This window comes from Heterocephalus glaber, unplaced genomic scaffold (assembly GCF_053883595.1).
Source record: "Heterocephalus glaber isolate CG9 unplaced genomic scaffold, H.glaber_assembly_v1.0 deba00001571, whole genome shotgun sequence".
Taxonomy (NCBI): Eukaryota; Metazoa; Chordata; class Mammalia; order Rodentia; family Bathyergidae; genus Heterocephalus; species Heterocephalus glaber.
Window position 1 is genome coordinate 2,221,697 of NW_028258356.1, and position 14,560 is coordinate 2,236,256.

At 34.5% G+C, this 14,560-nt stretch overlaps 1 protein-coding gene and 1 long non-coding RNA gene across 4 annotated transcripts in view; one reads left to right on the forward strand and one right to left on the reverse strand.

Moving 5' to 3' along the window:
• The window catches only part of Ptprb (protein tyrosine phosphatase receptor type B), a 131,851-nt gene that overhangs the window by 82,724 nt on the left and 34,567 nt on the right, over positions 1-14,560 (reverse strand). For all 3 annotated transcript variants that reach the window (XM_087192422.1, XM_004845046.3, XM_004845047.3), the window contains 4 exons: positions 6,070-6,348; positions 4,939-5,196; positions 3,118-3,381; positions 926-1,195 (listed from right to left, as the gene is read on the reverse strand). In XM_087192422.1, the coding sequence (XP_087048548.1) occupies positions 926-1,195; positions 3,118-3,381; positions 4,939-5,196; positions 6,070-6,348 (1,071 nt within the window). The remainder of the gene's footprint in view (positions 1-925; positions 1,196-3,117; positions 3,382-4,938; positions 5,197-6,069; positions 6,349-14,560) is intronic.
• The window catches only part of LOC147823654 (uncharacterized), a 49,215-nt gene that overhangs the window by 15,172 nt on the left and 19,483 nt on the right, over positions 1-14,560 (forward strand). The window contains exons 2-3 of the long non-coding RNA XR_015443469.1: positions 5,434-5,531; positions 8,989-9,078. This is a non-coding gene — a long non-coding RNA (uncharacterized LOC147823654). The remainder of the gene's footprint in view (positions 1-5,433; positions 5,532-8,988; positions 9,079-14,560) is intronic.

Below are 14,560 nucleotides of genomic sequence, written 5' to 3' on the forward strand. Positions count from 1 at the left end.
ATTTACACCAAGGATTTACTTTATTCATCATATGCAAGTGAAGTTTAAGAAAAGTTCTAAGAATCACACCAGCATGAGGAGGTCCCCATTGTGTCTAGATCTTACATTTCCAAATTATTTGAAGTGAATGATAAAATATTGTGGCAAGACAAAGACGCCTGTCCTGTGAATACCAAAAGTAGCTTTGTTTAAGCTTATATAGGTCTTTGATCATCCTCTGATGGCTATTAAAATTTGGAAGATTTTTGAAAAATCTGTAATAATTACAATTGGGAAACTAAGGGGGGCGTCTTGATCATTTTATTTGACATTCTTCCAATAAGAATATTGAATGAATGTAGCTATTTCTTATCATTGATCCAGACTAAGAGATAAGATCTTTGAATTTCACTCCAAGTATAGAATATTTCAAATCACATTGATTATCATAGACTTGTTGAACTTTGGAGTCTCTTATTTGAAAGCTGAGAAAACAAGCTCAGAGGAGTTACTCAAGAGATTGCAATGAATGGCGACAGCAAGAATACCAAGACCCATGTTTCAGGGTCCTCATTCTCCCTAATATACAAGCACATTCTTATGCTCTTTCACCACCCTTTGTTGGTACCTGAAATAATCACGTTAGATCACCAGCAAAGGGTCTTCTGGAGAGAGTATTTGTCTTTATTCTCAGATCGTATACTTATTCTTTTGGCATTGAAAATATCGTTCTTTTATGAAATAGTGGCATTATGAGTTGAAAGGACTTCTGATACTCTAACGATATTAAAAGTTAGAAGCCCTATGCTATCCTACATATCTCACATATCCTGTGATATCTCAAATTCAGGGAACACTGGGTTATGACATTGGTGCTTAGCTGGGTTGCTCAGAGAGAGAACAAATTAAAGTTCCATCAGTCATTAATACCTTCACATTTGCTTACCTGTTCTGCCTTGGCAGTGCTCAGAATTCTTTAGATTTCCACTCTCAACAGTGACTTCTACCTCATACTGTCTTCCTGGTATGAGACCCTCATGATCTATCACGTAATGTGTTTTCTCCTTTCCCACGGTGGTGTTGAGCAATACTGAAGAATCATTGAGGAGCACGATGCGATACTGCTCCCAGTCTCCAGCAGGGGGAGACCAGCTCACTAAGAGGGAACTCATCCGATCATTGTTTTTTGCCTCAAGGTTCCCAACTTTGTCTGGAACTAAATAATGAAATTATGTCAAGAAGAAGATACTAAAAATCAAAAATAAGAATACCCAATTACTTTCCATAGGCAACAGTAAATAGGAGACACAATGTCTGCAATTCATAACATTTCTATCCCCTCCTGGTGTCTGTGGATGACGAGTATTCCTTTCATTTTGGAGATTTTGATACTCAAGAATGTGTTCTAAAATCATTTTTAGTAAGATAACCAGTACACACTCTTCTGTAACATTGTTAATAATCTAGTGATGCAAATGTTGTCTTTTATAAATTGCACACCAGCCCTAGAGACAATACTGATGTTGCTTCTAATGATGGTGACCGTGATAGATGTGGAATCTTTTAGAAGAGATCTGGATGGTATAGTCATGAACCATTCTTTGTTTTCCAACTGAGAAGAACACCTTCTTGCAATATAGCTCTGGTTGCATTATTCTTTTGCTTACAAACATTCAAAGTCTCCTAGAAAACTACAGGATAAAACAAATCCTTCACTTCACATCCTTCAAATTCAGACTACATATCCTTCCAGTCTTACCTCTGATCCCTTACTCATTGAAACCACCCTCCCTCCTTCTTTACTGCTTCCAGTGTTGGCTTCCACTTGTACGTTCTGTAGACCTGTAGGTCTCCTGGGCTCTCTGTCTCTGTGCCTTTGCTCATCTTATTCTTTCCACTTTAAATACCCTTCACCGCTGCCCCCTTCATTTGTCAAGAAGTTAACACCTTTTAGGTCCCAGGCCAATTCCTCCAAGTTTTCACTCATCTTTTGAGGGAGAATTTTGTTCTCTTTTTTTTTATCTCAAGCCCTTACCTGAGATCTCTAATACCACAGAGATTGGAATCTGCAATCAAACAGCTCGGTTTAAATTATAGCTCCACCACTTGCTGGCTGGATGGTTAAGAACAATTTATTTGACCCTTTTGAATTATCTGCAAAGTGGTCATCATAAGAGAACATCTCTCATAGTTTTGTCACGAGAAATAAATGAAATAATGGATGTAAAGTGTTTAGTCAATGCTTGAGAGACAGAAATATCAGTATCACTACCATTATTAAGAAATATTATTTTTAGTTTTTTTGTGTGTATATTTAATATCTGTAAAATTAGAAATGTAACCTCTTTTTAAGCAAGTGTCTACTATTTTTTCTGTAAGGGCCAAATGGTAAATATTTCAAGCTTTTCAGGCCACATATAATTTATATTTCATATATTTCTTGGTGTTTTTGTTAGTTTTTATAACTGTTTAAATACATAAAAACTGCTCAGGTTGGGGCAATATAAAAAAGCCACCAACCAGGATTAGCCATAGGGTGGTTTGCAGAACCCTTTGTTGCCTTAAGCATAGTAGCATGTCTTACCCATTTTAACAGTGCTTAAAGCTCATAATATAGTAATTGATTCTTACAAGGTACTGGATAAATATTTGGTGACATAAATTAATGAAATGATTTATAGAATGCCTGCTTAAGTACTGACTGATCTTCATTATAAGAATAGATCAGCGAGGGCAAGGATTTAGCTCAGTGGTGCTGCTCCTGCCTCACAAGAGCAAGGTTCTGAGTTCAACCCCCAGTACCAAAAAAAAAAAAGAATAGATCAGAAATGTTTTCTTTATTAATAGCAATTCTAATGTATTTATGGTACTTAAGTCATGTGACATTGAAAAACCAGGGCAGAGATAATATGCAGACCATTCAGAAATCCATGTATATTTACTTAACTTAAATGAGTTCAGTTCACCCTCTTCTTTACTATTGTGTATATTGGGTCCTGGCCCACAGACACTCTTGGCCAAATGGACTATTTCTCATGTATAAAAAGTAGTTTCTCTTCTATCTTATTTTATCCTATTCTAAGGTGGATCAGAGAATGACTTGGGTAGCCAGAGAATATTCTGGAGCCCAAGACTTACCTGTTCTGCCTACTGCCATCTTCTGAGCTGATAGCTCACCAGAGATACAGCTGATGATAACTTGATAAAGTCGTCCAGGGGCTAAATCTTTAAAGTGAGTTTCAATAACCTGAGGTGCTAATATTCTGGATTCTTTGATGGTTCCTTGGTGAGATAGGGTAATGTTGTAGGCATCTATATTTCCAGGAGGTCTTTGCCACTTGACTTTTAGAGAGGTCAAACTGCCATCATTTGTCACTTTCAGATTTGAGACTTCCATGGGGACTAATTAGCAAAGAATGGAAAAGAGATTTTACTCAGGATTTCTTACCAGTCCTATGGCTAAATTTTGACCTGTATTTTAATTCCTGCAAGGCCTACTCATGGATCTAAAGAAAACAACCACTTTGAGAGACAAAAGTAATACCATAAAACAATAAAAATAATATTGTAAAACTAAAGAAGGTTGCCTGGCTCATGGCAAGATCACAGTCCTGGCAGTCAGGACCCTGAATTCCATTTGGGACTTGGCCAGCTCTCCACAGCACTCTGGGGAGCTCTCTCTATCTCACTAAGCCTAGTGCTCCCTGTTGGCAAATAAAGCTTGGTAAAAAGACTAAAAATGGTCCTTTCCACTCAGAAATTCTTTAGGTAGAATGTGTAAAGAGGTCTGTCAAAAATTTGTCTCATCTTAGTATATATATATATATATATATATGTGTGTGTGTGTGTGTGTGTGTGTATTATATATATTTATAATAACATGATTAATGTTGCAGGCTAAAATATTTTCTTTTTGCATTAAATCATGATCAATGTAAAGAGTTGTGTTATTGCTTCATCAAAGGAGACAAGGTGACAAAGGAGAAACACTGATGAGTATTTTTTGTACCTCTTACACATATTGTAATTTGGGTCTCATTGATGACACAATATAAATTAACATGGTTTTGCTAAAAGAATGGTTATAACATAGTGATTTTCTTAGACTATTTAGAAGTATAAATTGTTCTTGGTACGTATAATAATTCTAAGATTACATGTACATTTTGTTAGGAATATCTGTATGTCTTTGAGGCATTTATAAAAGGTACATAAATGTATAGTTGTCTCCAATATCTTTCCCATTTGTAAGGGTACTACTAGAGTAATTTCTAAGGTACCACATGTTTTAGAGTTTATCTTAAAATTAGATAACTTATTAAGAAAGTGGATTTACTAACACAGCAGACTTACTAGAAACATTCAAATCTACTAAAATGTAAGATTTATTAGGGCAACAAATTTGTCTTTTTGAATGTTATTATGTCCACAATGCCTAAAAATAGCTTACATTCAATAAATATTGGCTGAATGAATGAATACATGTATAAATTATTAATTAATACTCAGCACAGATTATTTTATTGGTTTAGATTAGGCTGAGATAATAGGCACTTTGTTACTGGGTCCTAGAATATGTTTTTTGGACAAAGAGTTTTGGAAATGGCTGTCTCATGGAGTAGGTCTATATACAGCACCTAGAAAAGTGATCTTTTTTCACTGTGAATGACTTAAGAGAAGGAAGTAGAAATCCTTAGCAAGGAGAATGGAATACTAAAAAAGAAGCTGGCAGCATATTAGCAATTAAGTTTGTCTACTTCAAAATATTGCCAAGGGCTAGCCTAAATAGAATAAAATGGAATTCTTCCTTTTCTGCATAGGAAAGTAGATATATGCGGTCTTTCTAAAACTTATACAAATTTCAATTTGTCTTATATTACCAGTATTCAAATAACTTAATAAATTTGATTCAAACTTTGAACTCTGTTCTTTTTGTTCAGTGAGAGATGAGTAACTTACCTGTTCTGACTAGTTTCCATTTGTGGTTTTGCAGTCCTGCAGCCATGGTCACAACAGTGAGGTTGTAGAGATGGCCAGGTATCAGCCCACGGAAAGTATAAGAAGTATCCTGTTTGTCCACAATACTGTCATGAACTAGGGCATCTCTATCTGTTAACATCAGCCTGTATCGTTCCACATTCCCAGAGCCATGGGACCAGGAAACCAGAAGAGAATTAGTTTTTGTGGAAATGTCAATATCTTTGACTGGAGAAGGTGCTAATGGGATAAAATGCAGATGTCCAAATATTATTCATTAGTTCCCTCACAAGACACAAAGACATGTTTAATTAGAAGTCACAATTCTTTGGTGCTTCTTCGTTGATCTTAACTTGTTTAACAGCAATAACAAATACTAGCACTCTTCATATTTCACTAAATTTTCAGTAGTGATCTTTTCAAAAGTCCACAGCCTAAAGCTGCATCAGCATTCATCTGTCTTTTTCCTTTTCATAGGTATTAAGGGAGTTGTTCCCAATGCAGTATAACATGGCATTACAGTAAATGAAAAAGACAAAGAAAAGAACTACAAGAAAAGAATAACGGAAAGAGAGGTAACTAAAACAAGAGAGAAAAAGAGAGAAGAATAAATTATATGAAAGATAATGTATTTTGTGGAAGGTGGTAGAAATGTGCTGTGGGTATCACGGTGATATATGGGTGTACTTATATCAAGGGAGAAAAGACTTGTTTCAACGAACATTTAGAAAACATCATGACTTGATGTTATGATTAGCATGTACAAAAGAGAAAAACATTTATGAAATAAGCTTTATAGCACAAACATAGAAAATGAGGAACACGCTCTTGTTTCCCAGGGGTTGAATTAGAAGGGCCATTAGAGAGCATCTACTTCAAACTGGAGAAAACTCTAGGTGCAGAGAAATCTCTGGATTTGCTCAGGATCACCAAACCAGTTAGTGGCACAACCCCAATCCTACCTCAGCCTAGTCTTTCATATATTTATATCACAGAAGTTAGTGAGTTTATTTATTTATTTATAGTGTAGGAACATCCTTGCTTCCATTCCTTGAGTAACATAGAACTTCAAAGATACCACAGATTACTAACCATAGACAATATGAGTCTTACCTGTTGATGCATTGGTATAAATTGTAGAGGAATGTTTATCTCCAGAAACAGCTGTGATGGCAATATTATAATTATTACCAGCAGTGAGGTTAAAAAAAGTGTATTCATTCCATGAAGTACTTTCTTGAATTTGGACTCCTTGTATCTTTTTGTTATTATCATCAAATAACTGCACCTCATACCACGTGACTTTTCCAGGAGAATGAGTCCACCAAACCTGCAAGCTGGTTGAAGTAATCTTCTCTTTATTGACCTCAAATCTAGCAGGAGGTAAAGGATCTGCAAAGGAAGTTCCAAGAAAGAGGATATAGCTTGAAGGCTTTTGCAAATAAATGCTTATGTTGCTGCAATCCAGATTCATTTTCTTTCAGAACTTAAAGAATCTGCTACCTGATAAGTTAACATTTTGGTTCACTTCCAAACCTACCATTTTATTTAAAAAAATACTTAGCTACTACTCGTGAATTCCTTTTTCTAATAAAACTTTGTTAAGGTAGCCCTGACCTTGAAAATTCAAGCAAAATTGTATTTTCTTTGGCTGGCACATTTAGCAAACTTCGAACACTGAAAAACATCAAAGCTGTTCCTGGATAAATACTGAAGATTTGAACAGAAAAATACAGATATTAAGAAATAATTTGGAATTCATACTGCACTTTTGCCTAGGTTGTTGATTGTTGATACCGTGTATACATAACCTTGGATGGTTTTTAGCTGTTAGACAACCAAAAAAGATACAGGTCAGATTATTTCCCTAAGGAAGATTTGTTGGCTTACCAAAATGGATTCTCCTAACAGCTGAGTTTCTCTATATCCCTAGAATTTTCACATCTTAGTTCTGGAGCACTTTGGAGTCCCCAGAGCAGGCAATAATGGAGAAGTTTTACATCAGATGTTCATTTAAATTCCTAAAGCTACGATCAGTTGAGGAATACTGCTTTGTCTATGTTGATTCTTCACTATTGAACTTTAAACAGACGAAGAGCATATTGCGAGATTAGAAACTAGGTCAATGGTATTTAGTAAACAGCCATACTTTTGGTAGAGTGAAGAGTAGAATCTAAGAAATAAGATTGTCCCTATTCTGAATGCTAAAAGAACTACTGAGAGACTTCTACATATGACAGTTTTTCAGAAATCCTACACTTTGAGAAAATTACTTAACCCATCTAAGCCTTTACTTTCCCATCTGTCTGGAAAGTATAACAATATAATACCTACATTGCAAGAGGGTTTTGAGAATTAGCAAGATATAGAAGAGATATTAACTGGTATGTAATGGGCATTCAGTAATATAAACTTATTTCTATTTGATTGTAAAAAACATTTTTCTCTGAATCACTGATTAAATAGAGCCAAAAGTGTAAATACCGAATAGTTTCTCTAGGGTGAGAAACTGAAAGTGTAAATAAGGATTAAAGTGATTAAAATGAATGATTGATAATTTGAAATAGGAAAAGTCCAAAGGTGTAGGGGTGGTGGGAGGGGAAGGGGAAAGGGAAGAAGGGAAAGGAAAAATTATGAGAAAAGAAAAAAAAGGAAATCTATGTAAATAGGGAAGGGTGGAGGGGGTGAAGGGTGCACAAGTAATGGGGAAAAAAAATAAGAACCAAGATACATCATGTACAGGTACAAGCACCCAATGATAAATGTAAATGTATTTTATACCTAAAATGTAGCAATAAAAGAATTAAAAGAAAATTTTTTTGAAACTAAACTGATGATAGCCTTAATCGCCTCCATTATAGTAAAGTCTTGGTAAAATCTTAGAACTTTCTGACCCTTAAGATAAAAAATCCCCAAGTTGATTCTTATTTATAGGTTCTTGAGAAAAAGCTAGTGTTCCTTATGAGGGTCAATATTATTTAAATTTTCTGTCTTGTATAACAGCTTAGAATTAATGATGTCATAATAAAAGGAAAGAAGATAATTTCCCCTCACAGAAAGTTTTCTTGTTGCTTGGCAAGAACAAGGCACTTCTAATAACCAATCAGTCTCAAGAATAGTGCTGTGGTACCCAAACTGAAAATGTGGACTTTTGCTGAAGTAGTATGTTACAGACAAGGATGGGAGAGAGACGGTTGTTTCCAGTGATAGTCCAAAAGGGATTAATCCTGTCATCTCCTTCTTCTACCAAGTCAGATGAAGGTTAAAGAAAATAATGTGACAAATGTAATATAAACATACATAATCTGCAAAATACGATCTATAGAAAATGAATTTTTAAAGTTTGTATGTCTAAAGGGTGAAGTTCAAAAATGCAGACTTTATCTAATCTCTCTGAGCCAGAAAACAAAACAGTCAATCCTTTGTACATCCGTTAGAACAAAGGAACAATGAGGCTGGGAAGTGCCTGTGCTGCGAGAACCTGCCCTGGAAACAAACACTTAAAACCCCATTTATACTGTGATAAAGGCCTTTGCTGGCAGAGGTCCACTATTGCTATGCATGCTGCAATAAAGTGAAATATTTTTCAGACTTCTTTTTAATCTAAACCGAGGGGAAACCTACTGTTTTAAAAAGTTTTAAATATTTTATTGGGTAGAAATTAGGTATTTCTGGTGGTGTGCACATTTCATATATATGTATGTATTTCATGTATATATGTGTTTGTGTGTGTGTGAGACAGAGATTTAATGTTACTTGACAATTAAATTATATATCTGTAAATTTCCCTTCAAGCATATTAGAAAACCCTACTTATATAATTCATGCTGATGGTAGAAGCATCAGTGCATACATGTATACATTTATAGCCTTTCTAGTTTTTCTTTTCATCACTCGTATAGTCACAGAACCCAATAAAGTATAAAACATGAGGACTGCCAAAGCCCTATCAGTACTTTAAACCTTATAGTATATTAAAATTTACCATTAGCCATGTATTTAACACGTCTTTGTTATTCATGGTTCTAATAGAGTCAAATATGGAATGCCAATGCAAAATTCTGGAATATTCATCTTATATGCTTGAATGGATCTACTAGCATCAGGAATCCCCTAAATTTCGTAAGTAGACTTGATATTAACTCAAGTTTTCTGTTTTCTAAGAAAAAGACAAATGTGGGCAAAACTGCTAAACCAAAACGACTTTTTTTTTAAAAAATGTGACTTTTAAAGGAGAGAAAATTCATAATGCAAATAATATTTACTTTTTAATTTTTACAGAGCACTGGTATTAAAACATTAGTATTTATTGACATCAAAATTTCTATGCTGTTTAGAATCTGAAATCATTAAATTCATTTAAAAATATGTTCAAACTTATAATAAGAGTGAAGCCAATATGGTGGCAAAATTTTTTCTTGAAGGCATTTTAGGCTCCACATTATATCTGTGTAGGATCTCATAGACTACAATGTACTTTCTCAGTTTGAGAGGGGCTCATAGATATTAAATGAGTAGTACAGCCAAGCTTTTAATATCTGGCTGCAAATTGTGCATTCTTTCTATCACCTGTCCTAGTATGGGAAATGATGTCATGAATTGCATAGTCAGTGCAAAACCAAGAAAACAAAATAGATCTCTATAGAAAATGATAGGCATATTTCTAGTTGGTAGTTTTGATATTATAGCACGTCTAAGTAAATCAGAGCAGTAATGACAGCTAAATCTAATTGTCAGCCATGAAAGTTCTTTTGATTTTTTAAAATAATGTTTTTCTTTTATGTTCTTTTTCTGTCCTAATTTATTACATTTACCCAGAGTCCCATCACCTTCTGCTGGATTGCTTCACTTTTTCTAGGTGTCTTCCTTATTTCTAGGTATCTTTCCTCCACTATTGCCAAATAACTTCTTGTACATTGATCCATCTCTCATCCTTCTCCCTCCTGAAGCATCAAGAACTTTTTATGAGTTGCAATTTCAGGAAAAAAGTCCAAGTTTCTTCATAGGCACTTAAGATCTTCTTGAACTGGATATTATTCTCTTTTGCAACCTTATCTTTTACCACTGTCTCACTCCTGCCCAAGAAATCTTTTTAATAATAAGAGTCAACTTCAGTATCTTTGCAGAAGTTAGGATACCATTCTAGCTAAAAGCAGGGTGATTACGGGGGCTTGATCAGAAACTGCATTTACATAGTACTTTACGTAAAATGGAATAAACATTAACTATTCATATAAAGTAATTGGAGATTTTCTCATAGAAATCAGGGTAGGCGTGGAGGCAAAAGCCCAAACCATTCCTGGTACAGATTTTTGAAAACGAGAAGCAAAATGATGTAGAAAAGGAATTGCTTTCAATCTCCAGTTCATTAAATACATTTCTAGGAAGATAATTTCCTTTGTTATCGTTATCGTTTGACTATAGAAGGTTTTCTTGCCTAAAGATGATGCAGTGTATTAAAACAATGAATCAGCTTGTGATACCTAAGATTTAACACCTTTATACACTAAATGTAAAATTCAACCACTAAAGGACTTTCTAAAATTTTAACAATCTTGGAAGGGAGATTAAAGCAGTTTTGACAGTCATTTGCACCATCACATTAAGTACTGGAATGTGAAGTGACTAGCACTCCAAAAATGTGCAATCTGCTTGGTGAGTTACAATATATGTGAAAAGGGTAAACCGAAAGATGAACTGTCAGAGAAGCTGACTTTGGTGTCAGACTTAGACCTGAGTTCATCCTAACCCTGTCACTTACCACAAGGGCAGCTTTAGGCAAATTACTTCACCTCCTTGCTCCTCAATCCCTTATCTATAAAATGTGATTACAGTACATACCTACTTTCAGAACTGTAAGTGTTAAGAGGTACAGTGGACCCTCAAGTTACGACTAGGCTGACATACGAACAACTTGGGTTAATTAGGTTAATGGACAATTCATCTGCCTCTTGTTATCTACAGTGTGTACCCAGGTAAACATGCAGATCTCAGCTGTGTTGATTTACAACTTGGGTTACAACCAGCCCTTGGAAACCGATTGAGTTTGTAAGTCAAGGGCCCAATGTAATGGAGGTGAAAGGTTAAGTTCAGTCCCCTGCACATGATGTTATCTCAGTGAAAAGTAGTTGGCATGAATGTTGCTGTTAGTACAGGCTGAGTATCCCTTATCAGAAATACTTGGGACTAGAAATGTTTCAGTTTAGATTTTGGAATATTTGCATATATGCATTAAGATATCTTGAGGATGGAGCCCACATCTAAACACAAAATTCATTTATGTTTCATTACATGCAAAGGTAATTTTATATACTATTTTAAATAATATTATTCAGGAAATAGTTTCCTGGTGTGAAATTTTCCACTTGTAGCATCATGTTATTGCTCAAACTGTTCAATTTGGAGGATTTCAAATTTCAGATTAGGTATGTTCAATCTATAGTAATTCAGACAAACATTAATGCTAAATTTACAACATGGATAATGATACCCAAGGTCTTAGAACTGGGCTACATGAAGGAGGTGAAACTAAACAAATTTGAAAGGTAATTAGGACTTAATTATCAGTGAGAAGAAAGCAATTGTACAGTAACAGAGTAGCTTAAGCTAGAGTACTGAAAAGCTCACTTTTAGTGAATATTAGAGAACCATGGCAGTACCAAGGGGACCTCAACAACTAATGGAGACTGCTATGCCATCATCCCCCTGGTATCCTTCAGAAGTCATATCTAATTCTTTGATATTGACAGCTGGGACTTTGTCAGTATTATCTAAAGTGATGCATGATTGCAATATAAAGAGAAATCCCCTGGCTTCCATTTCTGATCGGACTATGGCCCAAAAGCAATTTTTGAGCTTTCACTTGACATATATTTCCACACCTGGATTTCTAAATACTAAGGGATTCTCATTAGTATTAAGGATGATAATTATATTGTAATTATTTAAAAATCATTATTTTATGGGGCCGGGGATTTAGCTCAGTGGTTTTGCTGCCTGCTGTGCAAGTGCAAGGACCAGAGTTCGATCCCTGGTACCCCGCCCCCCCATCCTTATTTTAAAGAAATGCAGGCTGAAATATTTATAAATGAAATTAGATGATGATATCTTGAATTTAAAAAATGATATCCAGTGGGGGAGTAGGGGAAGATATAGATAAAATAAGGTTGGACATAAATTGGTAATTACCATAAATCGGTAATTATTGGACATGGTAGTTCATTATAATACCCTTGTTATCTTTTTATGTGTTTTATTTTTCTATATAAAAGGAAGAAAAACAAACATGAAAATAAAAAATCCCTCTACTATGTCTACTATGATCATTTTAGCTGCATATTATATGCTTGGGGCATATATCTATCTTAATTAAATAATTCATTCATTTAGAATGAGCTTGATTTCTTCTATAAGAAAGTATTATCTTTATTCTCCAAAGGGATTCCAGTGAACTGGTATTTGATGTGGAAGGCAAAACACAGTTTTGTACGTTTTCTCATTTTGCCTGGACAAATTTAAGTGGACTTCTTAAACCTCTGTACATAGATCACCTGGTCCTTAAAGTTCCTGAAACATACAGACTGCAAATAGCTTATTGCCAATTAACACAACTGAAAATCATTGGTGGTTCACATTTAATCATTATTTCCCCTTTATGTAGGCACAGAACATGCAGATTTAAGATATATTGTGATGTATTTGTCCTCTTGGAAAGTAATAAAATATCAATTTGGAAATAACTAATACCAAGTAAAAAATAATATTCTTTCTTCAGAATAGTGGACAGAATATTAGAGTTGGAGTCAGTTAACCAGGGATCAAGTTCTGACTGTATTATATATTAGCTGTGTAGATTTGTGAAAATTTGTGATAATTATCAGTTCTTAGAAATTTCATATCTAACCTGAAAGTAATAATTGTGAATTTACTACATACTTAGTATGTTATAAAAATTATTCGAGGTTGTTTGTATGGAACAATTACAATCCTCTAACATCATGTAAAGTAGGCAGTATCATCATCATCCCCATTATATAATTAGAAACAGACCTGCGGTGTTAACTCAACTTCAAACCCTCTTCACAGGTTTGGCATGGGAAAAAAATCAAACAATATATGATCAGTATAATGTATATTTTATACGTTTACAAACTAAATATAGAAGGCAAAAATGTTCTATATGTTATAAAATAAGCACAAAAGTATTATTTTTTCCTTTTCTGGAAAAGACAATAAATATTACTAGGCATCATAGATTTAGCTATGTTTAAAGAGACATAGTACCAAAATCTTAATGCTAAAGAATAACACAAACATTATGTCAATAACTCTTGAACCTCAGTGTGCATTGATTCACTTTGATATTTAAAATGGAGATTTCTCCCAACTCCTTTTCTTCAAAATTCAGTCCATGTAAGGTGGAAATCAGAAATATTTTAATAACAAGCTCTGCAAGACATTTGATGCAATTAACTTGCAATTTTGAGAAATAATCACTTACATTTAAAGCTTTATAAATGTTATAGGCTTAACTCTGTCTCTACCAAGTTTTATTTGTTGATGCTATAAAGCCTCAGCTTGGGCCGGGGGTTTAGCTCAGTAATTCTGCTGCCTGCCTTGCAAGCGCAAGGACCCGAGTTCAATCCCCGGTACCAAAAAAAAAAAAAAAAGCCTCAGATTGAGACTGTATTTGAACACAAAGCCTTTAAATAGGTGAGTAAGTTACAATGGGTTTTGCTGGGGATGGAGGACTTACTCTATGACTAGTGTCCTTCATGAAGAGGAGCTGAGAACACAGACACACTCAGGACAACCATGTGAAGACACAGTAGGAAGCAGCCATCTGTGAACTAGGGGGAGAAGCCTCAGAAGAAACGAAGCTTGCACACACCTTGACCTTGAACTTCCAGCCTCTAGGACTGTGGAAAATAAACTTCTGTTTTTAAGTCACCATAGCCGACTAGTATAATATACATTTTTCTGTGGAAATAATTGCTAGTAAGGCGACTTGATAATTAAAGTCTGTCCAATTTTTTTAAATTAAAGACAAAGGAATTAGCCTTATTAAAATAACTAAGTCATTTGAAGGTATTTTTGGACCTTGTTTTGGAGGCTGATTAACAAATAACTGAAACCAACTAACAAGAAGGCAAATGTCACTGAGAAACTTCTTATAAAGTTTTCTACTTCTACTCTATTTCCCTGAGCTCTATCATGTACCTATTGACAAAGAAGGTTTGATATTTTTACTTGTGTACATTATTCCATAAAATATTCATTTCATTAATTCATCTCTTCTCTTTCTGTCTCTCTCTATCTTTCTATTCCTCTATCCATCCATTCAATCTGTTCATCCATCCATTTAGACAATATTTATTGAATAACTACTATATATATTAAGTGGAAACCTGTATTATATTGCTGGTAAAAAAAAAAGAGCTCTAAATGAAAACTAAAGAAGTCACAAATTCAAATGTCCTTAGGGTGTATTCAAGTAAGGAAATAAGTGAAGTGGTATTCCAGTAAGTTGGTATCTAGAATGAAAAGCTGCAACTCAGCTCTATAGAATTCTAGGTAGATAGTTTTGCCAAATCTTCCAATAATT